The following is a 15,595-nucleotide window of genomic DNA, read 5'->3' as shown; positions in this document are numbered from 1 at the left end:
GTCAGGAAGGATGAAATAGGACAGTATACGTTAAGCTTATGAGGAACAAGAAGAAAGTTCAGAGAAATGCAAAATATTAAAATGCTTTTGGCAAAGAGTCGGGTGTACAGATGAGCTTTTTCTTGCATTGTCTCCTATGAGTGCAAAGCAGATGGTTTAAGAGTTTCCACAGATATGGAAACAGGACTGTATTCAAGTCTTGGACAGACTGGACTTTATATCAAAGGTATGAAGAAGAAAAGTAGTTGGCATAGAAGAAGGAAACTAAACTTCTTGTGACGGCTTTAGGGGATGTTTGATGCATACATGCTGGAAACAGGAATAGAAGGATTAGATGGCAGAATGGGGAGAGGTAATTTTTTAAAATTTGTTCAGGGGATGTGGGCGTCGCTGGCTAGGCCAGCATTTGTTGCCCATCCCTAATTGCCCTTGAACTGAGCGGCTTGCTAGGCCATTTCAGAGGGCATTTAAGAGTCCACCACATTGCTGTGGGTCTGGAATCACATGTAGGCCAGATCAGGTGAGGATGGCAGATTTCCTTCCCTGAAGGACATTAGTGAACTAGGTGGGTTTTTACAACCATCGACAATGGTTTCATGGTCACCAGATTTATTAATTGAGTTTATATTTCGCCATCTGTCATGGTGGGATTCAAACCTGTGTCCCCAGAGCATTATCCTGTGGATTTGGATTACTAGTCCACAGGTTTGTGAGACGATTTAAGCATTGGCAATGGCCTGTTTCTATGCTGGAGATTCTGTGTAACTCTATGTAGTAACGGAAGAGCTGTGCTTTGACATTGTCAGTCCAACATAAAATTGTAAATGAGTCAAGCACTTTATTCCAACTGAGCATGGGGAAAACTGTCATTTTTGTTTCTGGACCACCTGATAAATTCCAATCTCTTTCTACTGACTCTTCCTTTCCTAGCTACTTGCTCAGGCTAGCCTACCCATGAGTCATCTTCATCTACCTCCTTCGAGGTGTGGAAAAATTTATTATAATCCCATTCTTCCCATAGTCTGGTTTACTTGTATTTTGAATTGCCTTTCTACACAACTTCTAACTGCAAAACCTGACCTGCTGCATCTTAGTTTCTGGGTTCAGACCAAGGACTGTAGTTCTCAGTCTCTTGTTTTAACAACATCCCTGACTGCTCAACTGTCCCTTTGCCTTTTTGTGGGCTGCAACGCTGACTTCTTCCCTGATGCTAATTGTCCAGTGGGCTTGTCAACAAAACTAGCTTTCTCTCCCTTTCTTAACCGACCCTAAAACTTTCCTTTTTTTTCCCCCCTACCCTCCTTGTGGTTTAAGTTTAAAGGTTTCCTGATCTCAAGACAAATGGTGACCTTCCTGGCAAATGGTCCTTGGAAGGACAGTTGACCCTCATTGTATCAGTTGTGAATTCCACAAACTAGCTTAGCTGGCTTCACTGTATGTATTCCAATTTTGCAGTCTGTAGCTTTCTTACATCTGTATGAAATTGCTTGGCTTTAAAATGCAGCACCTAAAAATAACTCCGTCCCATGAAGAAAGAGATCAAAATTGCTGGAGTCATAGAATAATACAGCATAGGAGGAGACCATTCAGCCCATTGAGTTTATGCTAGCTGTTTGAAGAGCAATCCAGTCAGTCCCATTCCCCTACCCTTTCCCATATCACTACAATTTTTTTTTTATCCCTCGAGTATTTATTCAGTTCTTTTTTTGAAGGCTACTATTGAATCTATATCAGGCAGTGCATCCCAAATCCTAACCTCTTGTGTTTAAACAAAAAACGTTTTTCCTCATGGCACCTCTGGTTCTTTAGCTAATCACCTTAAATCTGTGCACTCTGGTTATTGTCCCTTCTGCTATTGGAAATAACTTCTCTTTATTTACTCTTATCTAAACCCTTCAAAATTTTAAATACCCCCTAACAAATCATCTTCACTGCTCAAAGGGGAACAAGCTAAGCTTTCCAAGTCTATCCACATAACTATAATCCCTCACCCCTGAAAATGTGACAGTTCCCCCTTGCAGGCTTCCTATCCTCCACTTTTCCTAAACTTTCAACTTATTTAAAACTCAGCTGCATATATACTGTCCTCCTTACCCATCACGCATTGTTGTTGACCTTTATTGACTCTCTTTCTTCCTTTTCCCTCCCCCTTGGACCAGGCATTGAATTTAAAATTCATGTCCTCATCTTCAAATTCCTCCATGTCCTTGCATCACCTACTTTTGCAACCCCCTCCATCTTGTGTCCCTTACTGCACTCTAATTCTGTCCCATTTCTTCCCTGCGCCCCTGCTTCACCCCAACATTGATGGATGATAGAGTCTTTGTCTTTAGCCACGTTAACCCTACTTTCTGGACTTCCCTCCTACATCTCTGCTCCTCTTCATTTCTCTCTCCATCTTTTTAAAAACTGTCTCAAAGCATGTTTTCTGAACCAAGCTTTCAATCATTGTCTTGACACTCTCTCACCATGACTCATTGACCATTCCATTATTTCTTTTCTCTTTTATATTTTACTCACCACCCCCCCACCCCCACCCCCAACCCTGCCCCTAGTAAAGCCTTTTGAAATGTTTAACGGCAAATTGTGAAATAATTAAATAATCTGCAAATATAGACTGACAAATTATTGGATACATGTTGCAGGGTTTCAACTTTTATCCTTGTGAAACCCAGTGAATGGATAACTTGATCTGGGTGTTATCTCCTTTTTTCTCTGTTTAGATTCCAAATCGACTCTACAAGGCACTCTCTCTGTTGAAAAAAGAGTTTGAATTGAGCAAACTGCAGCAACGTCTTGGGCGAGAGGTAATTGGACATTTTATTTGTATTTTTATTGCTTCGTTCCCCTGCTTTCTAATCTTCTGAAGGTGCTACCTTTTACCAGGTTACTGTTCAAAGGAGTGGTTACCCTCAAGATCCTTGCCAAAGTGGCCCTTATTTATGTGAGAGTGTAGAGAATTATCGATCACTAAGGACACCCTAGCAATCCTGGCCTCACATGTACACATATGTCATGAACAGATGAGATTCAACTGAAAATTGAATTTGTGCACTTGGGTGTTACTGTCAACTACCATTTTTCATGGCCTGTTTGTTATTTTACTTCTGTGTTCCACTTGTTAACATGGAGGAGGTGGAACAGCTACTTGAAGGGGTCCAGTCACATGTCCCAGAAGCCACCCTTTTCAGCCTGCCTGGATTTGAAACTGTAGCAGTTGAGGGAGCAGCTTGTTCAAATAACGCTCAGCAAAAATTTATCCCGGTCAAAAAGAAGGACTCGATGAGAAGGATGAACCACCCGTGGTCAAGGAGAGTATCCAATCAAAATCTAAGGCATACAAAATGGCAAAAACTAGTGGTATGCCTGAGGACTGGGAATTTTTTAGGAACCAGCAGCGGATGACTAAAATGCTAATAAAAAGGGAGAAAATTGTTTATGAAAGTAAATTGGCAAAAAATATAAAAACAAACAGCAAGAGCTTCTACAGGTATATAAAAAGAGAGTAGCTAAAGTGAGTGTGGGACCCTTGGAGGATGCGACTGGAGAAATGATAACAGGGAATGAGGGAATGGCAGATAATTTAAACCAATATTATGCATCGGTCTTCACATCCCACAAATATCAGATAAGCAAGGAGCTAATGGGAGGAACGATCTTGTAACAGTCTCTATCACGAGGGAATAAGTACTTGACAAACTAATGGGACTAAAGGCAGACAAGTCGCCAGGACCTGATGGCCTACATCCAAGGGTTTTAAAGGAAATAGCTGCAGAGATAGTGGAGGCATTGGTCAAAATACTCCAGAACTCATTGGATTCTGGGAGGGTCGCAGCAGATTGGAAAACCGCTAATGTGATGCCCCTGTTCAAGAAGGGAGAAAGACAAAAAGCAGGAAACTATAGGCCAGTCAGCCTAACATTGGTCGTTGGGAAAATGCTAGAGTCCATTATTAAGGAAGAAATAGCAGGACATTTAGAAAAACATAATGCAATCAGACAGAGTCAACATGGTTTTGTGAAAGGGAAATCACGTTTGACAAATCTGCTAGAGTTCTTTGAGGATATAACAAGCAGAGTTGATCGAGGGGAACTGGTAGACGTAGTGTATTTGGGTTTCCAGAAGGCATTCGATAAGGTGTCACATAAAAGTTTATTGCACAGGATAAGAGCTCACGGTTTTGGGAGTAATGTATTAGCATGGATTGAGGATTGGTTAACTTACAGAAGACAGAGAGTCGGGATTAATGGGCCTTTTTCAGTTTGGAAAGACGTAACTAGTGGAGTGCCACAAGGATCACTCCTAGAGCCTCAATTATTTACGATCGATATTAATGACTTGGAGGAGGGGGCAGAGTGTAATATATCCAAATTTGCTGACTATACAAAAATAGGTGGGAGGGCATGTTGTGATGAGGACATGAGGAATCTGCAAGGGGATATAGATAGGTTGAGTGGGGAAAAAACTCGATAGATGGAGTTTATTGTCAGAAAGTGGGAGGTCATGCACTTTGATAGGAAGAATCAAAAGGCAGACTATTATTTAAATGAAGAGAGACTTCAAAAAAGTACAGCACAGAGGGATCTGGGTGCTCTTGTGCACGAAACACAAAAAAATACCATGCAAGTGCAGCAAGTAATTAAGAAGGCAAATGGAATTTTGGCCTTTGTTGCTAGCTGGTTGGAATTTAAAAATAGGGAAGTCTTGTTACGACTGTACAGGGTGTTGGTGAGGCTGCACCTGGAGTACTGTGTACAATTTTGGTCCCCGTATTTAAGAAAGCATATACTGGCATTGGAGACAGTTCAAAAGAGATTCACTAGACTGATTCCTGGGATGAAGGGGGTGGCTTATGAAGAACGGCTAAACAGGTTAGGCTTTTATTCGTTGGAGTTTAGAAGAATTATTGAAACGTACAAAATTCTGAGGGGGCTTGACAGGGTAGATGTTGAGAAGATGTTTCCACTAGTGGGGGAATCTCGAACTAGGGGACGTAGTTGCAGGATAAGGGGACACTCATTTAAAACTGAGATGCAAAGGAATGTCTTCTCTCAGAGAGTAGTGAATGTCTGGAATTCTCTACCCCAGAGAGTTGTGGAGGCTAGATCACTGAAAGTATTTAAAGAGGGGGTAGGTAGATTTTTGAAATATTTGGGAGTTGGGGGCTGTGAGGAGCTGGCATGAAAGAGACGTTGAGGTCTGAGGCAGATCAGCCATGATCTTATTGAATGGCGGGGCAGGCTTGAGGGACCGAATGGCCTACTGCTGCTCCTATTTCTTATGTTCTTATAAATCACTGCTGCCTTCAAGCTGCATTCTGACTACTCTAAGGCCTTCCTGCAAAAGCAGCAAGAAAATTAAAAAGAACACAGGCTGCAAAACAGCAAGAAAATTTAAAAGAAGAAACAGGCTTGCAAAACAGTAGGAAAGTCTGCTCTCTGCCAGTTTCCTCTCCGTCTGAATAAGGTGACTTCAGAAATTAAGCTGCCTTCATTTATTTCCAAGAGTGCAAGATGATGATATAAGAAGAAGGGGTATTCCCAACGACTCCTACCCTACTCAGCATTTCCAGTCGGTGATCTCCAGTTTGGGACTTTCTATTAATTAAAATGGACTTTAGTTTCAACTGAAACTCATGTTAGTTTATAATTAAGTTAATTGCCTATTTAGTAAATGTTCTTGCCTTTTTTAGGCCTTTAACCTTTCCTTGTATGTTTGCGAGCGTGTTTTGCGAAGTTAGTCCCCTTCGCGAGTTTGTGTGTGTTAATAAACCGTACTACTTTGTTTTAACTTTAACAACCGTGCTGTTGTTTACTACTCTTTACTAGTCAGGGTTTAAGGGAGGGAAAAATGCAATCATCTGTTTATGGACAGGTTGTGGGAAATAGAGAAATTTGTTTTTATATTTAAAAAAATTAATTAACTACCTGTTCGAAAGAATGCACCTCCGTGATCTAGAACGGGAATTGTGGATGACTTTTTTTTTTGTTGTTCCTAGCCTAGAGAACTTAGTCAATTGTAGCACCTACTGTGGATGAAATTGGCTGATTTAACCCAGACTGGAGGAATATATGGCATTCCTGGTACCACGCAGGGCAGAGTATTTACACACCTATCCACCAGGGACTTTTGCTGTGATTCTTCAACAAAAATTGTAATATTTTAAATTCAGTTTTCATTTAAAAACATGAATAAAGTTCCTGACTAAAAGCACCCCTTTAATATTTCCTCTTGTTGTAAGCTGATCTTTCTGTGAAGCTCAGTGAATGTGTTTATAATTCTCAGGTAGAAGAGAAAATCAAGCAGACGCATCGTAAGTACTTGCTCCAGGAGCAGCTGAAAATTATTAAGAAAGAGCTGGGGCTGGAGAAGGAAGATAAAGATGCCATTGAGGAGAAGTTTCGGGAGAGGTTGAAGGAACTGGTTGTTCCAAAGCACGTTATGGAGATTATTGATGAAGAGCTGAACAAACTCAACTTGCTCGATAATCATTCCTCTGAGTTCAAGTGAGAATCCTGTGGAATTTTACAAACCAGCTTTTTCCAAGACCAAATCCCTAATGAACTTTTCAGGAGGGAAACAGAGTTTCTTGAGCTGCTTGCTGCCTTTGGACATGAAATATTTGTAGCTCGGTGAAGGAAATGGGTTGTGGGTGCAGCTTGGGAGAAAGGAAAAAGGGCAGGTGACCAGTTAAATCAATACAAAAAGTCACAATGGGTTGAAATATTGGGACTATTCCCAAAAGCCCCACTGCATGAGTAAAAACCTTGAAGCTGGTAGGCAAGATGATATGAAGAGTACTTTTAGAATATGTTTTTTAAAAAATTATTTTCAAAACATATATAATGACTAGAATCTGAGCGCAGTTTAAAGATCATTACTGTTTTAAAGTAGCATTACAGTAATTAAGGTAATAGACTTGCATTAATTTGGTATGATTCGTGAGGGTGTGTCATGATTCAGAATTGGATCTATTTTCCCAAGGGAATATCTTGGTAAAATTTAACAATAGTACTATTTTATTATAAATATAGCTCTTAAGTTAAACTGACTTAAAGCTAAGGAGATGTATATTAAAGTGGGATGCACCTGTTTGTAAAATGGGACTTCCTGCATACCACTTCAGCTTGAGTCAATGGAAGGCATTTGTATCTTGCTAGAAATTATTCAAACTCAGTTAGGATGATCTAATCAGTGAACAACTGAATATATTAATTAGCTTATCTGGGTAAGTTACTAATCTAATAAAGTTTTATATATATATGATATATATATCTCCAGTTCTTAGTTTAAACAGCTGCCCTGGCTTAGAGAGACAAAAGCAGTAATACTCACCAACCAATCACCTACTTGCTGTCCTGTAATTTTACTCCTTGATTTGTTTTATTCTTTGCAACTCCTTATTATCCTGCCTCTCGCCTCTGGTCCCTTTTTACAAATGCTGCTTGGCTTGCTATGTATTTTCAGCATTTTCTGTTTTGTATTGGAGATTGCCAGCATTTGCAGTTTTCTGCTGAGAAACAAAGCCAGTTACTTCCTGCTGAGATCAGTTGCTACCTATTTGCCGTTGGTAGGGAAGTTGACCTGGAGCTTGAAATTTACAAGTACATGCCAGTCTGTTCAGCAACCATAATTTAAAACTAATTGACTTTGGGATTCTTATTTACAGCAGTTAGACTTTCAGGCCTTAAAGGAACAGGGAAACCTAAATACAGCACCCTCATGGTAGAATAATAGATTGCGCATTACATGGTATAAGGCTCCAATAATTATAAAACAGTGCAATATCCAACTTTACATGACATCTCAGTGCTTTCAAATTAATTCAGAGAGAGTGAAACCTTCGATTTTAATTTATAACCAATTCTGTATGTAAAGTAACCCTTTTATTGATGAGTTGCTTGATTCTAGTTTCCCTTTGCTCTTGTTTTCACTTTACCTGCTTTAGTGTGACTCGGAATTATTTGGACTGGCTGACGACAATGCCTTGGGGAAAATGCAGTGAAGAAAACATGGACCTGAAACGAGCCAAGGAGGTGCTGGAGGAGGATCATTATGGCATGGAGGAGGTCAAAAAACGCATCCTGGTATGAGAATTGTATCCGTTTGCTGACCAATCATCAGTGCCATACACATTCAAGGGTCAACAGTCTGAGCCCTGATAGCATACAAATTTGTACTGCATGCTGCTTTCACTGCAGACTAGATAAAACCTGCTTCCCTGGAGAGGGAGAATTGGATAAGTTGCCCCAGGATTTTTTTCTCTTTGCATGTTACTGAGACCAGTTACAGACCCTGGTTGAGACTGGCTTGGCTCAGACTGGGCTTAAACTCCGGATGTTCTGGACATGTCCTGCCCCTCATGATGCACTTAACCCCTGAGTCAACTGATTGCACTGTCTGCAGCAGTGTGGATTCCAGCCAGGCACCACCCTGTTCACATTGCCTGCTTTAAACTACTCTTCTGAGGAGAAAGCTCTGCCTGTGTGCTTAGAGCTACTCTCCCTGCATTACAATTTAAAATCTTAGATCATTGTCTAAGCACTTAAATAACTCCAGATGGGTTTAAAAAGTGCCCCACTGCTGTGCTTCTTAAATTCTGATGGACAACATACTGGAATTGCACTCTTTGTAGTGTCAAACCTAAATGTTGTGTGAGTGCCTTCTGCAGGGGTTCTCACCTCTTCTGAGTTGGGTCTGGGTCCTGATGTCAGTATTATACTGCAATGGAAACCACTTCACATTGATGCTAAACTTGCATAGGATATACAGCATAGAAATGGGCCATTTGGCTCAACCAGTCCATGACCATATTTATGCTCCACTCAAACCTCTTTCCATCCTTCCTCATCAAACACTATCTGCATAACCCTCTGTTCCCTTTTCCCTCATGCTTATCTAGCTTTCCCTTAATTGCATCAGTACTATTTGCCTCAATTACTTCCTGTGGTAATGAGTCCCCCATTCTCCCCAGTCTCTGCGTAAAGAAGTTTCTTCTGAATTCTCTATTTGATATCTTGTTAATATAAAAGTGCCTTTTAATTTCATTTTAAAAAAAGCTTTCATTGGAATTCCATGTCGTTACTACAACTCAGTGAGGTAAATCTGTAAGCCTGGGTTTGTAATGTCTGTGTTTCCAGGAATTTATTGCAGTTAGCCAACTGCGTGGTACAACCCAAGGGAAGATTCTATGCTTCTACGGTCCACCTGGAGTTGGCAAGACTAGCATTGCTCGATCTATAGCAAGAGCGTTAAACCGAGAGTATTTTCGGTTCAGTGTTGGAGGAATGACTGATGTGGCAGAAATCAAAGGTCACAGGTATTGTAATAACCTGATTGGATTTAAACCATGCCATGACTATGTACTGCAAGTATTTGCAGCTGATGGTAACTGTAGTTATAGCTTGTGAATGGCATTTGGCCTGTACAGGTGTTGAATTAATATTGAAATAAATGCAATTCTAGTTGATTTTTAACATACTAATTAGTCCTGCAATTGTCTAGCCAAAAATATAAATGGATTTTATGTTCATCTCTCTTTATTTCCATCAATTTTCTACCAGCTGCACCTGATCATCCTCACATACATTTGCCAGTGATCAGAAGCAGGAATCCTGGCTGATTTCTTCTTCCTCCCATGCCACCTGTGGCTGTGCACTGATTGCAATAGTGCAGCTGGTTGCTGTTTCACTTGTGTTCATTATATCTATAATATTTATTCATAATTGATTGTTCATTGTTTGTTTAATAAACAATACCACAGAAGTTCTGCAGGTGGCACTGCTTGTTGAAATCATTGCTGTCAACCATGCTTCCATCGCATCATTATGGTGTGTAGGGACTAACACGAAAGATGGAGTCTATATAAATAGTGCTGTGTACTGAGAGGCACTAAATCAATGCATTTCTTTTAAGTGTTATTCCCATTTTAGGTCTTATATAGGGCAAAGTTTTCCAGAAAACTTAGACTTTCATCATTGAGCAACACCACAGGTGATGAATGTTACAGCACATAAAATTAAGAGAATGCTGAAAGGTTATGATATTGCATGGCAGGGAGAAAACTTAATACTGGCAGAAAGGAGCTAATTTAGCACAAAGTATCTAAGCTTTTGTCTTTGAGGTCTGCTGAGGTGGATATTGGGTTACCTATAAAATTTAAGTTGATGTTTCCATTAATGTGGTTGAATTGCTGATACAGGCCTACCCACTTACAAATTTTTCAGCACAGAAGGAGGCCGTTTTGCCAGTGCAGGCTTTGTTGGTATGTTGGAGACCAATCTCAATTTTGTTAATGCAAGTGAGATGGGTCGATAGGTTTCCATTTCTGTTCCACCGCACTTGTCCTTTTCAATTTTATCTCCTGAACTACTGGGCCCAGGTAGTCAGTCTTTCGGTGCTTTGCTTTCTCACCTCTTTCAGCTCTTAAGAGAAAATGTACTTGCCACTCTGGATTCATGGTTGACTGAGTTATCAACTTCATGCAGATTCTCAAACCAATATTGAAATAAAATTTACAGGAAATGTTTTTGTTTTCCTTAAACTACTATTCACCAATGGATGCAGTTGTTGGACGTCCTGGGGTGCTGTATGTTAGACATCTTGGGGGGTTAGGGTTAACAGTCAAACCTCTTTGTATCTTGGAACAACAGGCTTTCCAGTAAAAATGGAATGACTTTAAAGTGTCATGAGAAGAAAGCATAGCTTGTCTTCTGCTTTTAGTGTCTGAGTGTTAGATAGGAAAAATTCTTGTGCAAGGAAATAAATAACCACAGTGACGTCAACCATGGGTGATTAAAGTATAATTTTGGCTAGTGTAATAAATATAGTTAGTGGGGTCCATTAAAAAGAATCTGGAAGTATTATTTGAGACAGTAGCTTTGAAGTAAACAACTACAACTGTTTACATAAGATTTTTCAGAGATTCAGGAACATGAGGTGATGTATACCTTTGTGATGTAGACAGAATATGGTGTAAAAAGGAACAAGGTTTTCAACAGGTCTTCGGCAGGCTCACAAGATAGAACTTGAAACCGAAAGCTACACTCTCAATAGATTGATCACCTCTACTGGATATCAAATGTCTCATTTTATTCTGTGTTGTGAACTGTAAAAGGAAGGAGGTTGACTAACAGTTGAATGTTTACACTTGAGGACTGGTTGACCAGTGTTGCTGGATCCCGCAGAATCCTGAGAGTTGTAGACAGATGGCAAAAAGTTTACAAACCCAAAAGACAAACCAAGAATAACTCATGTGTTTCTACTTCATGTTTCGGTACATTTATCTCATAGCAAAATGGAGATAAGGGCCTGTCCAAGTAGGTGGTACTAAAAGGTCTTTAATATTGTTAGAGACTTTTTTAAAAAATTGTCAAATTAAGCATACCAGTTTGTCAACATCAACATATAAACAGCAAGTATTTGGTATCAATATACAGAGAACAAACTGGGATTTTTTTTTTTTGTCGAATTAAGTGGGATGTCGTCCTTCTATTTGCAGATCTTGCTTCTGTAGTTTACGATTTATCTATAGAGATAGCTCTTAAGTACACTCCTTACAGGTTTAGTTAGATTAACAGATTAATGCTTGGATTCTGACATCTGTTGCTAAGATTAGCATCATTAAGAACATAAGTCAGAGATGGGGAAAGGCATCAAAGCCCATCACTCCAGTGCTCTGACACCTGCGTACAAATGTAAGAAAGGCCACAGATTTAGCCCGCTTTTCTTTTGTAAGACGAAGCTTCTGCTTGATCAGAGGCACCTGTATTAAAGTACAATTTACAGAATAAAGTGAAATAGATATGAACCCAATCTTTCTTCTAGTTCATGCAAGTGGGATTACTTCTGGGTATGTGCTGTCAAATTCAGGATTAAGAGGCTAAACTCAGATCGTGTTTTATACTGGGCCCAAAATCTAATGCAAACCTGTTGTGGTTTCAGCTGGGAAGATTTTGGATTCTTAAACCACTAACCAATATGATTTATTAAATGTTAAGTTCTCCCTCCCACAGTGCATTACAACAGCCTCTGGCAGCTATCCATACTGTAACTACCTTTATTGTTTTTGTCAATTGTAACCTTTTATTGATATATTTTTATGTATATTTACTTTCAATATTCATCCATTTGTTGCTGTCAACTATAGATTTTATGCTTATGGTTAATATTGAGAAGTGTTGACAGTAATGGTAAGCTGCATTATTGTGATCCTCTTTCACAGGAGGACCTATGTTGGAGCTATGCCTGGAAAAGTCATTCAGTGCCTGAAGAAAACCAAGACCGAAAATCCATTAGTTCTTATTGATGAGGTAACGTTCTCTAAAATAGTTGTACTTAGTATGTGGGGCCTTATTTCGGAGGGCCTTTGTGAACCAGTGGTGATCAAAAGTTCGATGTAACATTTAACATATATTCAGAATATATATTACACTGCATTTAATTGAATTATGCTGATCTGTAATTATGAAATTATTAATCTTGATATTTCTTGTCCATAGCTGGTTACATAGCTCACAGAGATTTCTCATGTTTCTGATCCTCTATAATTGCTTCTGCCAATTACAGATTGATAAAATTGGTCGTGGTTATCAGGGAGATCCATCTTCAGCACTCCTGGAGCTTCTCGATCCAGAACAGAATTTTAACTTTTTGGACCATTACCTCGATGTGCCAGTTGATTTGTCAAAGGTATGCACTAGTAGACACAAATTCGGCCTGAGCTGGAATATTGCATCCAGTTCTGGGCGCCGCACTTTAGGAAAGATGTGAAGGCTTTGGAGTGAGTACAGAAAAGATTCACGAATGGTTCTAGGGATGAGGAACTTCAGTTATGAAGATAGATTGGAGAAGTTGGGACTGTTTTCCTTGGAGAAGAGAAGGCTGAGTGATTTGTGCAGGGTCTGGATCGAGTGGATAGGGAAAAACTGTTCCCACGCATGAAAGGATCGAGAATGAGAGGGCACAGATTTAAAGTGATTGGCAAAAGAAACAAAAGTGATGTGAGGAAAACTTCTTCAGGCAGCGAGTGGTTAGGATCTGGAATGCACTGTCTGAGAGTTTGGAAGAGGGAGGTTCAATCAAGGTATTCAAAAGTGAATTAGACTGTTATCTGAAAAGGAAGAATGTGCAGGGTTACAGTGAGAAAACGGGGGAATGGTATTAGGTGAATTGCTCCTTCGGAGAGCTGGTACAGACACGGTGGGCTGAATGGCCTCCTTCTGTGCTGTAACAATTCTGTGATTCCCTTCTTGTCTCAACCCTTACTCTGCTTTCTAGGGGCCTCCTGCAAGATTACTGCAACAACAATTACTTTCTTGTGTCGTAGATTCTAATTTTCAGTTAATGCGCTGCCTGTCGGTGTAAGTTCTCAGCACGATAACCAGTTCTGTTTTGGAATTTATTATTTCATTTCAGATCCTTTTTCAATCATGTTTTAATAGATGCCGAGACCTCAAAATTCTGATTTAACATTTTAGGAACCAATAAGATTGTCTCCAGCTCAGAAATAATGATCCAACACCCAGTATTACGCTATTTATGTTAATGCTTAATTTAAATCATTTAATTCAAATTATCCATTTTTTTTTTTTTAGCACTAAGTTGACATTGAAATTGAACTATGATTTGAATTAAACAAACATTTATAGTACAAGAAATGAAGAGAATTATTAGTTGTATACTGTAAGGAGTGTTTTGACTGCTATTAATCCTCCTGCTCCAAGTTCCATATGGATTAGCCGCTTTCCATTACCTTGTTCCAGTGGCTATTCTTCGGGTGAGTCTGGACAATCAATGACTGTTGACTGCTGTGCAACCGTAAAAGATATCACAACCATAGAGGATATCACAGCCAAACACAATTCTGTCTTCTCATGCACTTTCCAGCTGGACTTATGATCAAAAGCAGGAAGTCCCCAGCTGATTTTTTTCTCTCTAACTAGTTTTGTTTTTCTTCTCCCTATCAAAAGATATTGTGGCCAATGTTACCACGTCTCCTCCAAACCTGGGTGGAACGGCATTGACTGCAGATTTCCAGATATGATTTCGCACAGAGCCATTAAAAAATATATCTGACAACCTACCATAAAACATCTGTTTGTATATTTTAATACAAATGTGTTTGAGAGATCACATTTGTTGATCTGTTTTATAATCCGTGCGTGTTCTTGTGTCAGTGAAGTGTGTAGTTAGCAGGGAACAGTGAGTTGTATCTGCTCATATATTTTATTTTCACAGCTGTAAAATCTCAAGAATAAAAGTTAACATTGTACATATCAGCCAATATGAATCCTGTACTTGGGTACATTATAAAGTATAGTATGTTGGTTTGACTGTTACATGGAGTCATCTGATGGGTTAGAGCTAAACTGTCTGTCTGAACCATGCAATCTTTAAACCCTGATCTGCAATGATTAACTGTTCTTACCCAGTTGATGGTAAGAGTGCTGTAAATATCCTTACCACTCTAATATTGGTAAAATCAACTGGGATTCCCACTTGTGATTGCTCTACAGTGACCCCCTTCTTGAAATTGCCTTGTATGGGCATCAGAGAAGGACAAGGTTGGAGTCAGCTTTGATGCTGTTCATGTTCAAATAGGTGAGCCAACTTTCTGTTTGGATGTGAATGTGAACATGGACGTGAACAAGTGTGTGAGAGATTCTGTAGGACAGGGTGTACAAGTTAATATGTCCATGGTGGCAAAAGTGTGTAGTATATAGTCTCATGGGAAACTGTGCTTTTAAAAACAAAAAGCTCTTTTTGAATCACCTGGGCCACCAAATTCAAACAGGACAAACCATCAAAGAAATATGGCACAGGCAGAATGAAAACTAAGTTTCTTGGGCTTCGTGGGCCTGATTATTAGGGGTTATGTGGGGCCTAGGGTTGCAGGTAAAATACCCCTGTCTCAGAGCAGCTGACACCTGTGAAACTATGCCTGGTGAGAATCAAGACTTGTGATAGGAGGGGAGAAAAAGGCTGTATTGTTGAATGGTCTGCTCCAATCCTGTGTCTCTTTATTTAATAGGTACTTTTTATTTGCACTGCTAACGTGACTGAAACAATTCCAGAACCTCTCCGGGATCGAATGGAGATGATTAACATTTCTGGCTACGTAGCACAGGAGAAGCTTGCGATTGCTGAGGTACATCTGTTCATTTAGAAGCAAATAGAATAGATCTAAAGAAAAGAGTGTACTGTTAGATCTTTTTGAACATGAAGATACTTTCCATAATTCTGAAATGGATTTTTAATTGTGGATTTGAGAATTTCTAATAATAATGGTGCCCCAGTTACTTGGAGACAAACAAAGAACCTAGTCTGTGTTCAAAATTTCATATTAATCATGTTCCAGTGCTGAGTTAGAAGGTAATGGGTTCAAGTCTCAACTTTTTGTACTTCAGCGTGCATCAGTACTGTGTTGTTGCAGATGCCATCTTTTGGCTGAGACATTATCAATTCAACCAAGTCTTCCTGTTCAAATGGATGTAAAAGATCCCATGTCACAATTCATAAAAAAGCAAGGAGTTCTGCTAGTGCCCTGGACAACATTTATCATTTAACCAACACTTTCACAAACAAATTAATAGGT

At 39.5% G+C, this 15,595-nt stretch overlaps 1 protein-coding gene across 1 annotated transcript in view; it reads left to right on the top strand.

Annotated features, from left to right (window-relative positions):
- The window catches only part of lonp1 (lon peptidase 1, mitochondrial), a 39,699-nt gene that overhangs the window by 11,215 nt on the left and 12,889 nt on the right, over nt 1–15,595 (top strand). The window contains exons 7-13 of the mRNA XM_068016459.1: nt 2,724–2,807; nt 6,286–6,506; nt 7,949–8,087; nt 9,141–9,319; nt 12,224–12,311; nt 12,568–12,690; nt 15,032–15,148. Of these exons, the coding sequence (XP_067872560.1) occupies nt 2,724–2,807; nt 6,286–6,506; nt 7,949–8,087; nt 9,141–9,319; nt 12,224–12,311; nt 12,568–12,690; nt 15,032–15,148 (951 nt within the window). The remainder of the gene's footprint in view (nt 1–2,723; nt 2,808–6,285; nt 6,507–7,948; nt 8,088–9,140; nt 9,320–12,223; nt 12,312–12,567; nt 12,691–15,031; nt 15,149–15,595) is intronic.

This window comes from Heterodontus francisci, chromosome 36 (genome assembly GCF_036365525.1).
Source record: "Heterodontus francisci isolate sHetFra1 chromosome 36, sHetFra1.hap1, whole genome shotgun sequence".
Classification (NCBI taxonomy): domain Eukaryota; kingdom Metazoa; phylum Chordata; class Chondrichthyes; order Heterodontiformes; family Heterodontidae; genus Heterodontus; species Heterodontus francisci.
Note: the sequence above shows the minus strand (reverse complement) of the source record. Positions and strands in the feature narration are given on the sequence as shown.